We start from the raw sequence: 14,449 nt of genomic DNA, 5'->3' as shown, positions 1-14,449 counted from the left end.
AGACAGTGGTTGTTCACTTCTGGGATTAAATTCGTTGCTTCACAATGAGAGATTCTTAATGAAATATTCCATGACGGCAGCAGACCAGCACCCATGCTCCCAGCATGTCCTGTTTATCCAGATTCTCCCAGGACAGCTGGCCACACACAGTGGCCCACGCTCCTGGCCATGGGGAGCAGAGGCTCTGTCTCTGAGATGGATATCAGAACTGAACCCATCCCATCAGGGCTGGCCTGCTTGCTAAGGAGACCCTTCATGGCTGGTGCCTGTCCCAGTGCAGGCAGGATCTGTTGCCTGCACAGCCCCCTGGAAGGAAGCTCCCATTCAAGGTGGTTTGATCTGAAGAAGCTGCAGGAAGGGCCAGCGGGACAGGGGCTGTGAGGCAATGGGTGCCTGGAGCAACCGCACTGCTTGGGGTCAGCAGCACCGAGCAAAGGGGAGATGAGATTGCTGGCCCCACATGGCTCATCCTGCCCAGCTCACCTCACCAGGCTTGTCCCGCATGGCTCATTGCACACAGCTCATCCCACACGGTTCATCCCACAGAGCTCACCCCACAGATTTCATCCCACACAGCTCATCCCACCAAGCTCACCCCAAGCTGGCTGCTGGCTGCGGGTGTGGTGGGTAGGAAACGCCACTGGCAGGGAGAACGGCAAACAGGATATGGGTTCGGCAGAGCATGGTTCCAGAGCCACCAGGAATCAAGCCCAGGCTAAGAATAGCAGCAGAGCAGCCCCTGGAGCGGCTCAGCTGCCGTTTGGCCAGGAAGGAGAGCTCCCATCACCGGCAGAGCCCCTCAGCCACGGCCCCCACACTCCTGCAAGCTCCTGAGGGAGCTGCAAGGCAGCCATGGAGCAGGACCTGCCATCCGGGAAGAGGAGCCCAGGAGGGGCCACAGGTCAGGAGAAGAGCCCAGGAGGGGTTATGCATTGGGAGAAGAGCCAAGCAAACATCAGAAAGAACAAAAGCAACTTGGAGCTGTGGGCTGTGGTGCCTGCAGGCACAGGATGAAAAAGAGACACAGCTCTGGGTGCTGAGGGATCCTGGCCATCTCCCATGTCTGCTTCAGAGTGTGGGGGCTTCCCATGCTCCCACGGGTGCCACACAGTGCTGGGATTATCAGGTGCCCCCAGCCACAACTGGCTGGGCTCCAAGAGTCCGTTGACAGCTGGATCTGTCACTTCTGGGTAGCAGCATGGCCAAGGGGCCAAGGCTACAGTGAGGCCTCACTCTGCTGCCCACGGTGTGCAAAGCCTCCATCCCCACTCCCACTGATAGGGACAGGACGGGAAGCGGAGGCCTACGCATGGCTTCTGCTTCCTCACCAAGTCCTGCCACGTCCCCAGCTCTGGCCTCAGCTGCCACTGTGCTGGGGAATGGCGGCAGTGGCTGGGGGAATGGGTGGGATGAGGGGAATGGAGTTCTACACACGCACGGAGACACACGTACTCACTGCGAGGTGGCTGCACGTAGGGGCGGCGTGGCAGGACGCTGGCTCACGTTGCCGACCAGGAGCCGTGACTCAAGGAGCCGCTGTAGGGTGGTGGGCACTGATGCCTTCTTCAGAGTGTGCTGGGGGATTTATGGGGCCCGTGTCGGCTGGGAAGGTGTTGGACCTCTGGCTGCGCACACGCCGCCCTGGGCAGGACACCGGCCAATCTCCTCCCCACGGGGGCCAGGCTCAGGCGGGATGGACCCATTTTGGTGCCTTATTGGCTTCTGAGGCCACGTGACCGTGCTGAAAAACATCATAATTAAGCTACAAAATGCTGCCCATAAACTAGCATTAGAAAGTGACAGCAGAGATAAGTGGGACCCCCACAGCAGATAACGTGCCACGGGACGGAGACTCTGTGGGGAGGTGGGGGGCACTGGCGAGCGGTGGTGAGAGAGCCAGCACCCACGGCTATGCTGATTTACAGCCCAGGGCGGTAGGGAGGGGCTTGCGGGTGCAGTGCAGGACACCTCTGGCAGGAGTGTGAGCCCACTGCACTCACCCTGCACTGGGACCTGCAGCTGGGGCCTCCCCAGCCCCTGGGGGTCTCCTCTGCAAGGGAGGGTGGGAGTAGGCTCCTCCACACTTGGGTCTCCCACGAGGTCCTAGTACCCATGGCTAGAGGCTCTGCATGTGCTGAAAAAGCACTCAGAGGAAGCCTGTGCTCCTGGGCTGAGGTGGTGGTGGGCAGCCAAGCCCCCTGACCATGGAGGTGTGTTTGCTGAATGTCTCCCCATGCTCCAGCACTGGGAACAGTCCTGACCCATAGGCACCATGGCTCAGGTTTCCAATCACTTTGTGAAAACATGAGGTTGGCAAGGCCAGGTGCCAGGTAAGAGGCCAGACAAGAAAACTCCTGTCCCACCAGAGTGCGATTTGCTCACACTGCTGGCTCCACACTCCAGCCATCCATTACTGTGGCATCTGCCTGCATGTTTGTGCACAGAGTCCAGCTCTTTGCTTTGTCCTGCAGTGGTCACAGCCCTGAAATGTTTTGGTCACCACCGTGCCAACACAGCAAGGGCTGTGCCACAGCTCTGCCCCAGACAGGTGGCCACTGGGCTCAGGGGAAGGTCCATCCTCCCTTGGTATGGATGCAGCTCTGACACAGCCAGATGGCGATGGACCCTGTGGTGCACCCGCACCAAGCTGGGGGGGCAGGCAGCTCCCTGGCGCTGCGGCCACAGGGAGAGGAGCGGGAGTGGCGAGCAGCGCAGCCTTGCTTGTTTTTTCCTCACTCTGCAGCTGAAGAGAGGAGAAAAACTAATGAAAACAGAGCTCTGGAAGAAGCGCCAGGCCCAGAGCAGCTTCCGCCCCGATCCCCAGCAATTATCAGCCACATGCCAGATGTTCCGATGCGATGCCAATGTCAGAGAAAATAAATCTGTGGCAGGTTCAAGGTCCCTGCCGGGCCGGCACGCAGCGGCTCACGGCTCAGCACCGCGCCGGGCGGGGACAAAGCTGCGGAGCGGCCGCGGCCGCTTCCTCCCACCGGGCATTGTTCCCCCGGGAAGCCCCAGCCTCATGCCGGCCACTTGCTATTTTTGCAGCAAGGTGCTTTCAGGGGTAAATACGTCCCCGCTGGCCTTGGGCACTTTCCTTTGGACAGGCTCTTGCCAAGGCTACGGCCCAGCTCCTGCAGAGGGCAAGTGGCCCCGGGTCAGGGCCGTTCACGGGCTGCGGTGCAGCCTGGCAGGTCCCAGCAGGCGGCAGCAGGGCGGATTTGGGAAGGGCGCTCTGCAGTAGCCGCACAGGGCCTGGGCAGAGCCAGCTCCCGCCAGAGCGGGTGCGTGGGGCTCTAGCACCAGGGATGCCAAGGCCCATTTGAGTGTGGGCACCAGCTGGATGCCAGCTCCAGCACTGGGATGGTGCAACAGCAGCACCAATCTTTTGTTCATGTTCCTGCCCTCCTTCCCCGCTTCACGTTGGGTTTGCACTGGGACGTGAGACCAGCTGTGCCCAAGGAGACCCTGGATATCCCTGGCAGCATGTGCCCAAGCAGGCAAGTGCAGCCACCACACGTGGAGTCCATGCTGAAGACTGTGTGCAGCAAACTAGGGTGACATTTTGATGGACACATCACTGAGAAGGGAGGGATGGGGTAACTGGGCTTCCAGCTGCGCAGGTCCCTGGGTATGTGCTGAGGAGTGGATGGCTGTTGCTCAGAGTCAGGAATGGGTCCTGCAGTCACTGCCCTGTTGCAGCGTTGCCATGACCAGGGGACCAGCGCAGCCTATGCTTCATGATCCTGATAAGCCCACAACATGTCTGTCACAGAAGTTCTGGCTTTTGGTCCACGTCCTTCCAGCTGGGCTGTGGGGCCAGCACAGCCGCAGCACAGATGGAGCCCACACAAGCCACACCACCCACCACAGGCCGCAGTCGCACTTTGGCTCCTTACTGGTGCATAGCCTTGATGTTCAGCAAAGCATATCTCCTTCTGGGATTTTATCTCCATCCACTCAGCTTATCGGCGTCAGGGCAGCCCTCCTGCCTGCGCCACGTTCCTGGAGCGTGCCTGCAGCAGGTGTGGTCAGCACTACTGTTTGCCAGATCTCGCTGCCTGCATCGCTGGCTGCCCGCAGTCCCTGACTTGGGAGCCCGTGCCGATAATGTGTGCGGCGAGGCCTTTGGCGATAGCGTTCCTGATGACATTACCTTGTCCCCCGCATTCTTCCGATGCCGTGCACGCCTTCGCTCAGGGGCGCATGGCGTCCTGTGCAGATGTGCGCAGGCAGCACCGGGAAGCACTGGTGGTCTCCTCCCGGGGGGACTCATTGACATATCAGTCACACAGTTCTGCATAATTGGGACTTGGATGCAGCCTCTCTTTATGTTTCCTCTTGGCAGTTGCCAACAACATGAAGCACTCCTGGGTCAAAATGACAGCCTTTTGTTTACTATTCCTGCTTATGTGCTTCATTTTCTTCAAGGATAAGAGCTCTTTACAGGAATCTTTATTGTGATGAGGTTAGCACAGAGAAAGATTTCTCTTCAGCTTTCTCTCTCTCTTTCATAGCTGATTAGCGGGGTCAGTCCACGAGGACAGGGACATGGAGCTTGAATCCAGGAGCTTGGTCTCCCTGACCATGAGCCATGTCAGTCCTACCCCACCAGCCCTGCCAGCACCAGCCCCATGAAGGGTGCCCAGGTTGTCCTCTGGCACCACTTTTCTCTGGCTTGGATTTGGCTCAGGGAGGGGACAGCCACTAGCCCAAGCAAAGGTACTGCACAACCCATCTGACTCCAGGAGCTTGGGCACGAGCTTGGGCATGAGCATACAACTCTCAAGCAGGTTGTTACTGCCCCAGCCATGGTGGTCCATCCTTTACCTTCTGCAGCAGTGATCAATGCTATCAGAAACATCAAGGGCAATTCTTGCAACCACACTTGCAAACCAAGATGTGAGAGTCTTGTGATGGTCCAGTAACTGGCAACCCACCACTTTACAACACACAATGGACTGGAACTGTTTTTCAGGTTTGAAATTCAGAGAGACAGTGACTGGAGAAGAGGTGAGAAGAGATGTGAGAGTGGTTGGTGACAAGATGGGGAGAAGCTCAGGCAATAGATGTGGCCAGTGATGGACACCAGTGGAAACCCCTTCCTGGTCCTGGACCATGCCCACAGATCCTTCACCTACCGTTGGGCTGACACCACCACTGCAGACATGGTGACCCAGTCTGCCCTCATGGTCGTGGCCCAACCAGTGGCCATGGGTGACACTCCTGCTAACAACAAGTCTTTTTAAGAGAGAAGCAGCTTATCCTTGAAAGTTACTTTCCGAAGGTCAAGAGTGGGACTGTGACAGAGCAGCCTGACAAATGCATCTCCCGAAGTCCTTGGGCCCGATAATGTATGTCCCATGCAATGTTGACACTAGTGATCCACCAAAGATCAGGTTAACAAGTTTGACGTTAGTGACAGCGTGATTTGTTCAGCACTGGCTCTGAATTCATAGAGCCGCTGGCCTTCGGTGATAAACTATTGCACTGCGCGCACGAGGCTGTGGCAGTTGTCACCAGCCAGAGCACCGAGATGAAAAGGAAGCAGAGCTCTAATCAAAATACAGTGGTCAGTAGAGGTTGAGCTGAAAATTAAAATGTGCTGGTACTTTTCCCACTCCAGCCTTGCTTTCTAGTACGGGAATAGGCAAGAGGCTGCCCCATCATCTCTCTGCAGCAACTCTTGCTTGGTTTGAAGGTGAGGACAAACCCATCACCCCACCTGTGTAAAGCATCCTCTGCCACCTACTATGGAGCCTCGCCACTGCTGACCTTCAGGGCCTTTTCTTACAGGGAATAAATCCAAGGCAATGCAGCATCGAAGCCGCTTGAGCTGCACCACAGAGGAGAAGTGCTGTAAATAGGAAAAACTAACACAATGGAGAGGGCAGGAGCTGTGAGAATGCTCGGCAGTGCTGGGACTGAAACGAGGACACCATAAACCCTCTAGCAGCAGGTGGGCATGGTGCTGTGTCAGGGAAGGGAGCAGGAATCCCAGAGCTTGGGGCAGATGGTCACCCCGTGGTGAGCTGCCTGGCAGGAGCACACAAAAACTGCTTATTACAGCCCAGCAGTTCTGTGTTCAAACCCAGGAGCTCTGTCAAAGACAAAATCCTTTAGCTCAAGATAAATACATGGCAGGCTGCATCCCTGCCTGCCAGAAGGCACTAAAGTGCTATTTCTTTGCCGGAGAATCTCCCATTATTAAAACAAGTAGGAAAAAGAAATCCTAAACACTCTTAAGCACAAGAGCTCCTAAACATTTAAAAGGAAGAATTTCCATTTTTATGAGTTTAGCAGTGCAGGCAGCGCTGGTGGCCCCGTGGGAGGGAGCAGTGGAGTGCAGGGCCGGCTGCTCACTTGGAGCTGCCTTTGTGGTGTGCAGCATCCCTGAGTGGGCCTTAATGCACACTCTCTAATACATGTGCAAATGTAAACAGGAAAAGTGCTTCTTAGTCTTTTAACATGCACCCACCTCAGTGACACGCAGGATCGGTAAATGAGTTCTCCAGTTTCTCTCCAGAGCATGCTGGTCAAGGATTTCTGACATGTTTGGATTATTCCTCCTGCTTGCGGCAGCTGTTGCTGCAGGGTCCCCTCCTGCTGTGGGTGCAAACCCTCCTCCTGCTGCTCCCCTTGGAGATGGCAATCCATCCAAACCAGTGCTGGCTATTGCACAGGCAGGAACCTCCTGGGTGACAGCAGTGGCATGTCTGTGCCATGGTGGGCACCTCAGGCTGCAGTGGTGTAATAACCAGGACGAAACCTATTTGCCTGCCTTTTCCTCTGGGATGGGGAACGAGACCACGACAGATACACTGTATGGCAGAAGACTGCAAACCTTCACTCTCAAACTGCCCCTGCTCCTGTCCCCCACAAAAGGTGCAGGAGCTCCCTCAGCATCTACCATACAGGACCCCTCCATCCTGCCATGTTCTTAGCAGAGGCTGCTGCCAGCCCACACTGCCAGCTCCCCAGGGCAGAGTTTGTGCACCCACCCAAACCCCAGTCACACCGATGGCACCAAGGCCTTTCTCGAACCCATTCCAGTCCCAGCTGCTCCAACACCAGACAGCAGATACCACCTGGACCAGTGGTGGACTACATCACTCTGATGATGCCTTCCTACTGCCGAAGGAGAGCCACCGCTGAAGGGGAGAGGTACAAGCAGGCAGCAGACACCAGGGGTGCAGAACAATTCACATTTATTAGTTCATACAGCTAACACTTGCTAAACATGCGTTCAACACTTATTGGTCACATTTCCACAGGTAGTCAAGTCACAAAGCAGAGCAGCGGAGCAGGGGCAGGCCGGGCTGACATGGACCCGCACCGGCCCCACCATGTGATGGGGACCGGCTGTGCCACGGCACGCCCGAGACATGCCAGCAGAAACATTCATTTGGTCATAGCGTTAGTGATGGAAGGGCAGGTCCCAAGAGGTGCAGTGTGGTGCCCACTCCTCCTCGGGTGCTCTGGGGTGAGGGTGGCAGCAGCCAGACACACTCTCCTGCCCCAGCCACAGCTCTGAGCGTGCCAACGCTCACCGTGTGTCATGCCGAGGCAACATCCTGCTTCCCTGATTTATGCAAGGGATTGTGGGAAAAATGAAGTGTTTTACAGGGAAAATCCATTGCCTGGAACATCAGGGAAAGGACCCAAAGACTGGGACCAACTCATCTTGAAAATCACTCGCAAGCCAGCAATAGGCTGACACAGCAAGCCAAACCTGCGTCCTCCTTGAACTGCCCAGCATGTTTACAGCCAAGACATGGGGGTGAGGGCTTTAAGACCCCAGGCTACAAAAGCAGCCTCTGCACTGCATCTGCACCAGGGCAGAGTTGGAACCAGGCCCGTGACTAGATGGGCATCAACAGAAAACAACTGGCAAGCGCCATATCCTGCCTCACTGCTGTAGGGTGAGGATTCAGGAGGTATACCAGAGCTCAGCCTTGCCTTACAGTCTCACTGACTTCTGCCTTGCTGTGCTGGGGCAGAAGGCCACAGCCACAGCACATTGCCCATGCAGTGAACAGAGTGATCATTACCATGGCACACTGGTGCTGAACCCAGTGCCTGTCCAGTGGGATGCAAAGCCAAGACCATCACTCACAGGTCAAAATGCTGCGGCAGTAAGAGGAGCTAAGCCAGAGCCCACGGAAGGGTAAAAAAACCCATCCACAACAGCCCCTGTTCTTCACAGGCAACAAACACTGGCAGTATTTTGTTTTTCACACAATCCCTTTGAGATGATAAACAGGATGTCACACGAGGTAGTTTTGTTATGGAAATTGAGTCAATAATGTTATCAACTATTACAAGACATTTTATAAATTGAAAGAAAACAATGAATCACAAAAGGCTCTGTTAAGGTTGATCTTCATCTGGTTTCAATTTCTGTTTCTTTTGGCCCTTGGGGGCACTTCTTCCACTGAACCATGTTGCTTCTTTCATAGACTTGTTAGAAGTCAGCTATGCAGGAGCTCTTTCTGAATTACGTTTCTTTCAAGGGGAAGATATTGCCTGGATTGGTCTCATCAGCTTTTTGCAGGGCTTGTTTAAACTCGGATTTGCAGATCCCAGCCAGTGAGGCTGCTGGCAAGGTGGGCTCAGTTCTGCACACTTTTCTGACTCTTGCTCAGCGCCGGCACTGCCTGTGGCTGAACTGAGCTGGATGGGACCATTTGGATGCTCCTGGCAGCTGTAGCTGAACTCATTTCACATTTCAGTACCCTTCTCAAGCATTCTGAGTCCACAACCTTACTGACTCACAGCGAGAAAGTTATAGTGACTGGAAAACAAGAATTCATAAGCAGCACACCGAGTACAGAACATCAGGACTGACTGTTGGGGACATACTGAGAAATTCCCATTTCCCTCTTTTCCACAAACACTCCAACACATTCAACACTGAGGGCAGAAGGATGAGGTAATGGGGAAATGTAATCTTAGAGGCTGACATGCCTTCAGTGAAAGTGTGAAGTTACCAAAACTGATGGCATTTTACACCTCACCATTTCCCCCAGTGATAGCTGCTAGTCTCTGTGAGGGCAAAGCGCGCTGCAGCTCCCCTCACCAGTGCCTTGCAACAACCCTAGTGTCAACATGCAGCCTCAGGATGCCTTTGCCATCAAACCACATCCAGGCAAACTTTCCAGAAGTCAAACTGGAAGTTTTACCCCCAAAAAATCTCCATATGGGGAATTCAGCTTCCAATGGGTCCTCCAAACAAGTCATGAAAGAAGCAACTGTTGCAACATCAAAACTAGGGCTTCTCTGGGTCGCATTTTAAATACTTATCCCTGAGCTTGTGTGTATTGCAAACAACACACCATGAACCCAGAGAAACACCACAGCTTGATACTGGCATCCTACGTGTTACTCTTGATTTACACATCATCTACACATTAAAAATTAGTTTCATACTTAAACTAGTTCCCCAAGTTTCCCCCTTTCTCCTGCCTTTTACGTGGCAGGGATGATTGCCGCTTATTATCCTGAGAAATAACAACATTTTCACAGACACCAAGCTTCATAGCTTCAAATCAAATCCAAGAAAGAAGAAAGGATGAATGGTAAATAACACATTCACAGGAGAATCTTTTTTTGTTTGTTAAAATGTAGTAAAGATAAAATAAATTCAAGTTTGTTGGGTTTTTTGGTTGGTTTTTGTTGTGTTTTTTTTTTTTTTTTTTTTTTTTTTTTAAAAAAAAAAAGGTTGGTTTGAAGGACAAGACTTAAATTTCTTAACCTGAGGTGGCTACAGGTCTGTGCAGAAGCCTGAAGAGCAAGGGTTGGGCATGCCATGCATGGCAGAGGTAGGGTGGAGCAGCAAGCACTCAACTGGAGCCATTGCATGGGCAACAGCAGGGTCAAGGCATGACTATCCAGGCCCCCCCCAGTGAACAAGAGCATGTCAAAATGTCCAGATGTGCCCTGCCAAAACACCACAGTGCCCAGGAGCCAGGCTTGTGTGCCCTTACAGGCTCACTCAAAGCAACCCCACAGCACTTAGAAAATGGGTGTTACTGGGGCAGCAGGAATCCTGTACTGGTTTTCCTGTCACTGGCAATCCAACTGACTGCCCTGCTGATCACCCTGCAAACACTGCCTTCTCCTTTGGCCCTTGTGAGACAAGAAACACCAAGAGCTCAGGATTTAAGTATTAAAGAAAAATCCAGAGCTGCAGCCTGGAAACCCAAAGCTGTGTCTCTGCTGAGCTCTGCGGGCCAGCAGGCATGAGATGAGAGTGACCAATGCCATGGGCATTACTAATGATTAGAAAGCAGCTGCTGTGTATGCAGAACAGCTGCAGACTTAGGTCTTGCTGATGTGCTCAGAGCCCACCAGCTCTGAGCTACCTGGCACCTCTGCACATCCTGGTCATCCCTCCAACCCTTTTGAGGAGCCAGGCATGCTGAGGACAAGGACACACATTGTGGGGTCAAGGCTCAGGTCACAGGACAGATACCTGGCCCAAAGGCAGGCAATGGAAGAAACCCAGTCACTTTCAGAAAGCTTTTGTTCAGGTCCTGGGGTCTTGCCCCTTGAGACCCATCTGCAGGCAGCAGTGATTTTTGCTTTGAGTGAAAAGCTTCAATCTGTAAGACAGCAACTGGGATACCTTAGCAGAGTCCCACTGAACATGTGAGCCTGAGCACTTCAAATTTATGTCCCAAATCTCTGTTCAGATTAAAAGTAACTCTTCAGCTCTCCATCTGCACAAATGCTATGAAGGAGAGGAGGGGGTCAGTCAGCCAATTTATCTTTCAAATCGGGGATAAAAATTGACTTGTCATGGCAGAAAATTCTACCAAAGACTATTACTGTTGATTGATTCCTCTATGACAGAAGGTCAGATAAGCAAGAGCAGATAGATACCAAAGATAATGAACTTCCCCCTACAAGCATTAAGCACAAATAAAATATGAGTCCCTGTAAACCGAATGTTACGTGAAGAATGGAACAAAAATCCCAACCTTTCCAGGGTGTCCTTCAAACCAAATTCACAAATACATCTAGCAACTGACCTAACATCTCTACATCTCTAGCTACGTTCCTACCTTCTCATCATACCTGAGTTTGCAATGCAACACATTCACTTTACCCTGTTTAAAAAATACAAGTCATTAGAGGACTTGGTGCAGAAGATATTGAGAACAACTGTCCAGTGAGTTAGATTCTGGTTCAGTACATGAGCTTCTGCCTCACCTGTCACTTCAGCAAGGCTTTTCTATTCCCTACCATGGAAAGGTTATTTGCTAACAGATTCTGCTGCCAATCAACCTTTGCAAAATTTGCTGTATACAACAGAAAGTAGAACATTTTTGTTGGTTCATCATCATAAATGAATTTAGGTTTTCCTATTTTTTGGTATAGCATCAGTCTTGGGAGTCTATTTTGGATAAAGACAGAATATCAAATAGATTATTTTTTGGTTGGGTATTTGGCAATAAGATGAGCACTTTTATGTACACTAATTAAAACAAACTCTTAGTCATCAGCAGATTACAATCATTCAGTAACTGTAGAATAAAATTACTCCTATGCAATTTTAATGATTCCTTGAGTGTATAAAACAGCGAGCCAGAGGATAACCCGTAATAAAAAGATCATATCAAGCTATTTGGAAATTAAACTTAAAAGCTGAGAAAGACTTTCTAACTTACAAACAGATAGACTAAAATCTTCCCATTTACACTTGAGGTATAGGCTGTATGCAGAAGGCTTTCCTGAGAACTACGTGCTTGTCTCTTTTGACAGTCATAAAGGAAATGAGATTGACAGAACCACCTTTGTATGGTGCAGCTCTATCAAGCTGAACTGCTGCTGGGCCCAGCAGCTGTTACCCGTAACATCCTATTTAAATAATGAAAAATAAGCAGCTAGTGGACTTCTAGAGAAGGGAAACCATTGAGCTGGAAGATGCCCAAGCAGGACTGCAATCATGGCAATGCCATCATGGGTCCATGGTCAGCCAGCAGAGAAGCTCCAAGGAGAACTCTGACCGCAGTGGTCAGCACCCAGGACACAGCCCAGCTGCTGATCACCAAGAGAGGTGCCAAGCCAAGTCATAGCATTTCCTGGGCTGCAACTGAGGCAGTGCCCATTGGGTGAAGGGGAAGGAAAGACGACTTTGGTGAATGACATTTTTCTCCTGATCACCATCACATTCGTCCGACAGCAGTGTCTCCACTCCTGAGCGGTATGCTTTGTGCCACACAGTTGTCACCAGGACAAGAAAAAAAGCACCACTGGTCCCTCCTACCTTGGAGGAACAGAAGTTGCTTTCCAAAATATTTTTAAAAGAGCATTCAAAAAAATTTTGATGAACCTTCTTGCTACATAAACATCACATTCACATCTAAGGACACACGGAAGGAAATCCAGCCAGAGGAACACAGCTGCCTAGGATAGTGATTGAGTCTTTGAATGTTAATTCTTTGTGAAGGAGATGAGAACAAAACCATCTCATCCAACCTCCCCACCACAAACAGGAAGCCATAAGGTGGCTTATGAGAATACCCAAATTCATACACTAGCCAATTACTCAACAGCTACCCTGTTGTCATCAAATCATTTCTCCATGCAGTAGAACAGTGTGGAGGTTGTGAGATGGCAAACCTTGCAATACCTAGGCCAGAACACTTAAACAGATACCACACTAAAACTATTTTTTTGTGACAGCAGCAGAACAATTCTGTCAGTTTATGACTATAGATCATGCATTCCCTGAGTCCAGCAGAGAAAGCCCTGAAAGATGACACTGAAGTCCCTTACCCTATTACAGAGGTCACATTTAACCACAGTGTATGTTAACTGCTCCCAGAAATGGGGTGCTTGGGATTGCTGCAATGCAGAAGCCTCCTCAGTAGTCAGATACCACCTTGGAGGAATACACTAAAAGGGGCAATCCTGACTCATCTCTAAGTAGGTTTTTCCTGCTGTTGTGAACTTAAAATGGATGTTAAGGAAGTGATGAGAAATTACCTGCAGTTCTCTAGCAACAAGACTACATGTCTGTAACACCAGGAGCCTGCTATGAACAGCAGCTGCATGCTTTTAGTCGAAAGGAGAGGTGTGCAGTGGTGGTGAGAGGGCAGCTGGGTAGGCTGGGGGCAGAGCCCACTCTGCAGCTCCCAGGAGGAGCTGGGGCAGCAAGCCCCTCACTACAATGTCGCTGTGATAAGACTCAGGGAAGCCATAGGAGCTATCAGTTACAAGTGAAACCTGCCAGAGAAAGAGAAACCAACTGGCTAGACAGACCTTTCCTTCTCCACTTCTTGCCTTTAAAAATCGTTATTTAAAGGGAAAAGCTTGGCACTTCTCTAACACCCACTTCTCCAAACTGTCCATCTAGGGCACTAACAGCGCTGTCAATGCGATGAGGCCGTTTGTCCTCCACAACAAACGCTTTTGGATACAAATCACAGAAAGAGCAGTGCATGAACAGCATCTTCTCCTTGAGGTAGTCTTAGTCATCTCAGTCCCCAGCCCCCCAAATACAAAAGAACTAACCCTAACAAACACTGTAACATTAAACATCTTCACATTCTGTAAACCGCTGGAGAATGCATGTCGCATTCATACAGAACCATGTGCATTGTGTTGAAGATCATACATTCAACTCTGTCGTGAAATAAATATATAGGAAAAAGAGTTAAAAAAAAAAACCAAAACAAAACCAAAATGAACAAAAAAGATTCTTGCTACAATGGCAGGGCTGCCCACTGCCCCATCTGTCTCCTGCCTGGATCGTGCTTGCCCCTTTCTCAAGGTGAGCCAGCTCCCTGCCCGAGACACAGTGTGAGGCACCAGCCGGGGCGAGCTGGGCTCACTCTTTGCTCACGCTTGTCTTGCAGGAATGTAGAACGGCTTTAAAAAGGAGAGGCAGCTGCTCCAGGGGGACATTCACCATTTTTCCTGGTAAGAAAAAAACAGAATTAGCATCCACTCCTGAATCAGCTTTCAGAGACACCTAAGCCAGCAACACTGGAGATGGTTTTACCTTGAATCTCTGAGAGAAACAGTTAATCATCCTACTGCTACATTAGACATTTGATATTCAATTGGACACAACAGGATTTATTATTTACCTAATCAAAAGCAAAATAAATGGGTAAAGCCTGATCAAAATGATTTCTCCACAATGGAGCAGTATTTATAGAAACTGGGAAAGACTAAATCCCATCTCTCCTCAAATTCCTTGTTGATCTCAATGAGTAAATTGTTAAGAGCTACTCTGATTATTATCTAGTTGGTTACAACGGAGCAGGATTGAAGCACACAGAGCCTTGACATAAGGAGTCATGTATCTCCCTTTGCCATAACATTCAGGAATAAAGAATGTTTTAGTAACATCAGACCTTGTAGGTACACTTAGTGACACAACCGCATTTGAAAATTCACCTGCGGATTTCAGAGGTCTGGATGAGCTGAAGGCTGG

General features: G+C 50.8%; 2 protein-coding genes across 5 annotated transcripts in view; both read right to left on the bottom strand.

The window, feature by feature from the left end:
* The window catches only part of NR5A1 (nuclear receptor subfamily 5 group A member 1), a 28,016-nt gene extending 21,487 nt beyond the window's left edge, over positions 1 to 6,529 (bottom strand). The window contains exons 1-2 of the mRNA XM_064171143.1: positions 6,479 to 6,529; positions 1,453 to 1,741 (exon numbers count right to left, since the gene is read on the bottom strand). The gene's annotated coding sequence lies outside the window, so the exon portion shown is untranslated. The remainder of the gene's footprint in view (positions 1 to 1,452; positions 1,742 to 6,478) is intronic.
* Positions 6,530 to 7,191: 662 nt separating this feature from the next.
* NR6A1 (nuclear receptor subfamily 6 group A member 1) overlaps positions 7,192 to 14,449 on the bottom strand; it is an 89,318-nt gene continuing 82,060 nt past the window's right edge. For all 4 annotated transcript variants that reach the window (XM_064171118.1, XM_064171119.1, XM_064171120.1 and 1 more), the window contains one exon: positions 7,192 to 13,926. In XM_064171118.1, the coding sequence (XP_064027188.1) occupies positions 13,838 to 13,926 (89 nt within the window). In that variant the 3' untranslated portion in view covers positions 7,192 to 13,837. The remainder of the gene's footprint in view (positions 13,927 to 14,449) is intronic.

Source organism: Pogoniulus pusillus, chromosome 35 (genome assembly GCF_015220805.1).
Source record: "Pogoniulus pusillus isolate bPogPus1 chromosome 35, bPogPus1.pri, whole genome shotgun sequence".
Taxonomy (NCBI): Eukaryota; Metazoa; Chordata; class Aves; order Piciformes; family Lybiidae; genus Pogoniulus; species Pogoniulus pusillus.
Note: the sequence above shows the minus strand (reverse complement) of the source record. Positions and strands in the feature narration are given on the sequence as shown.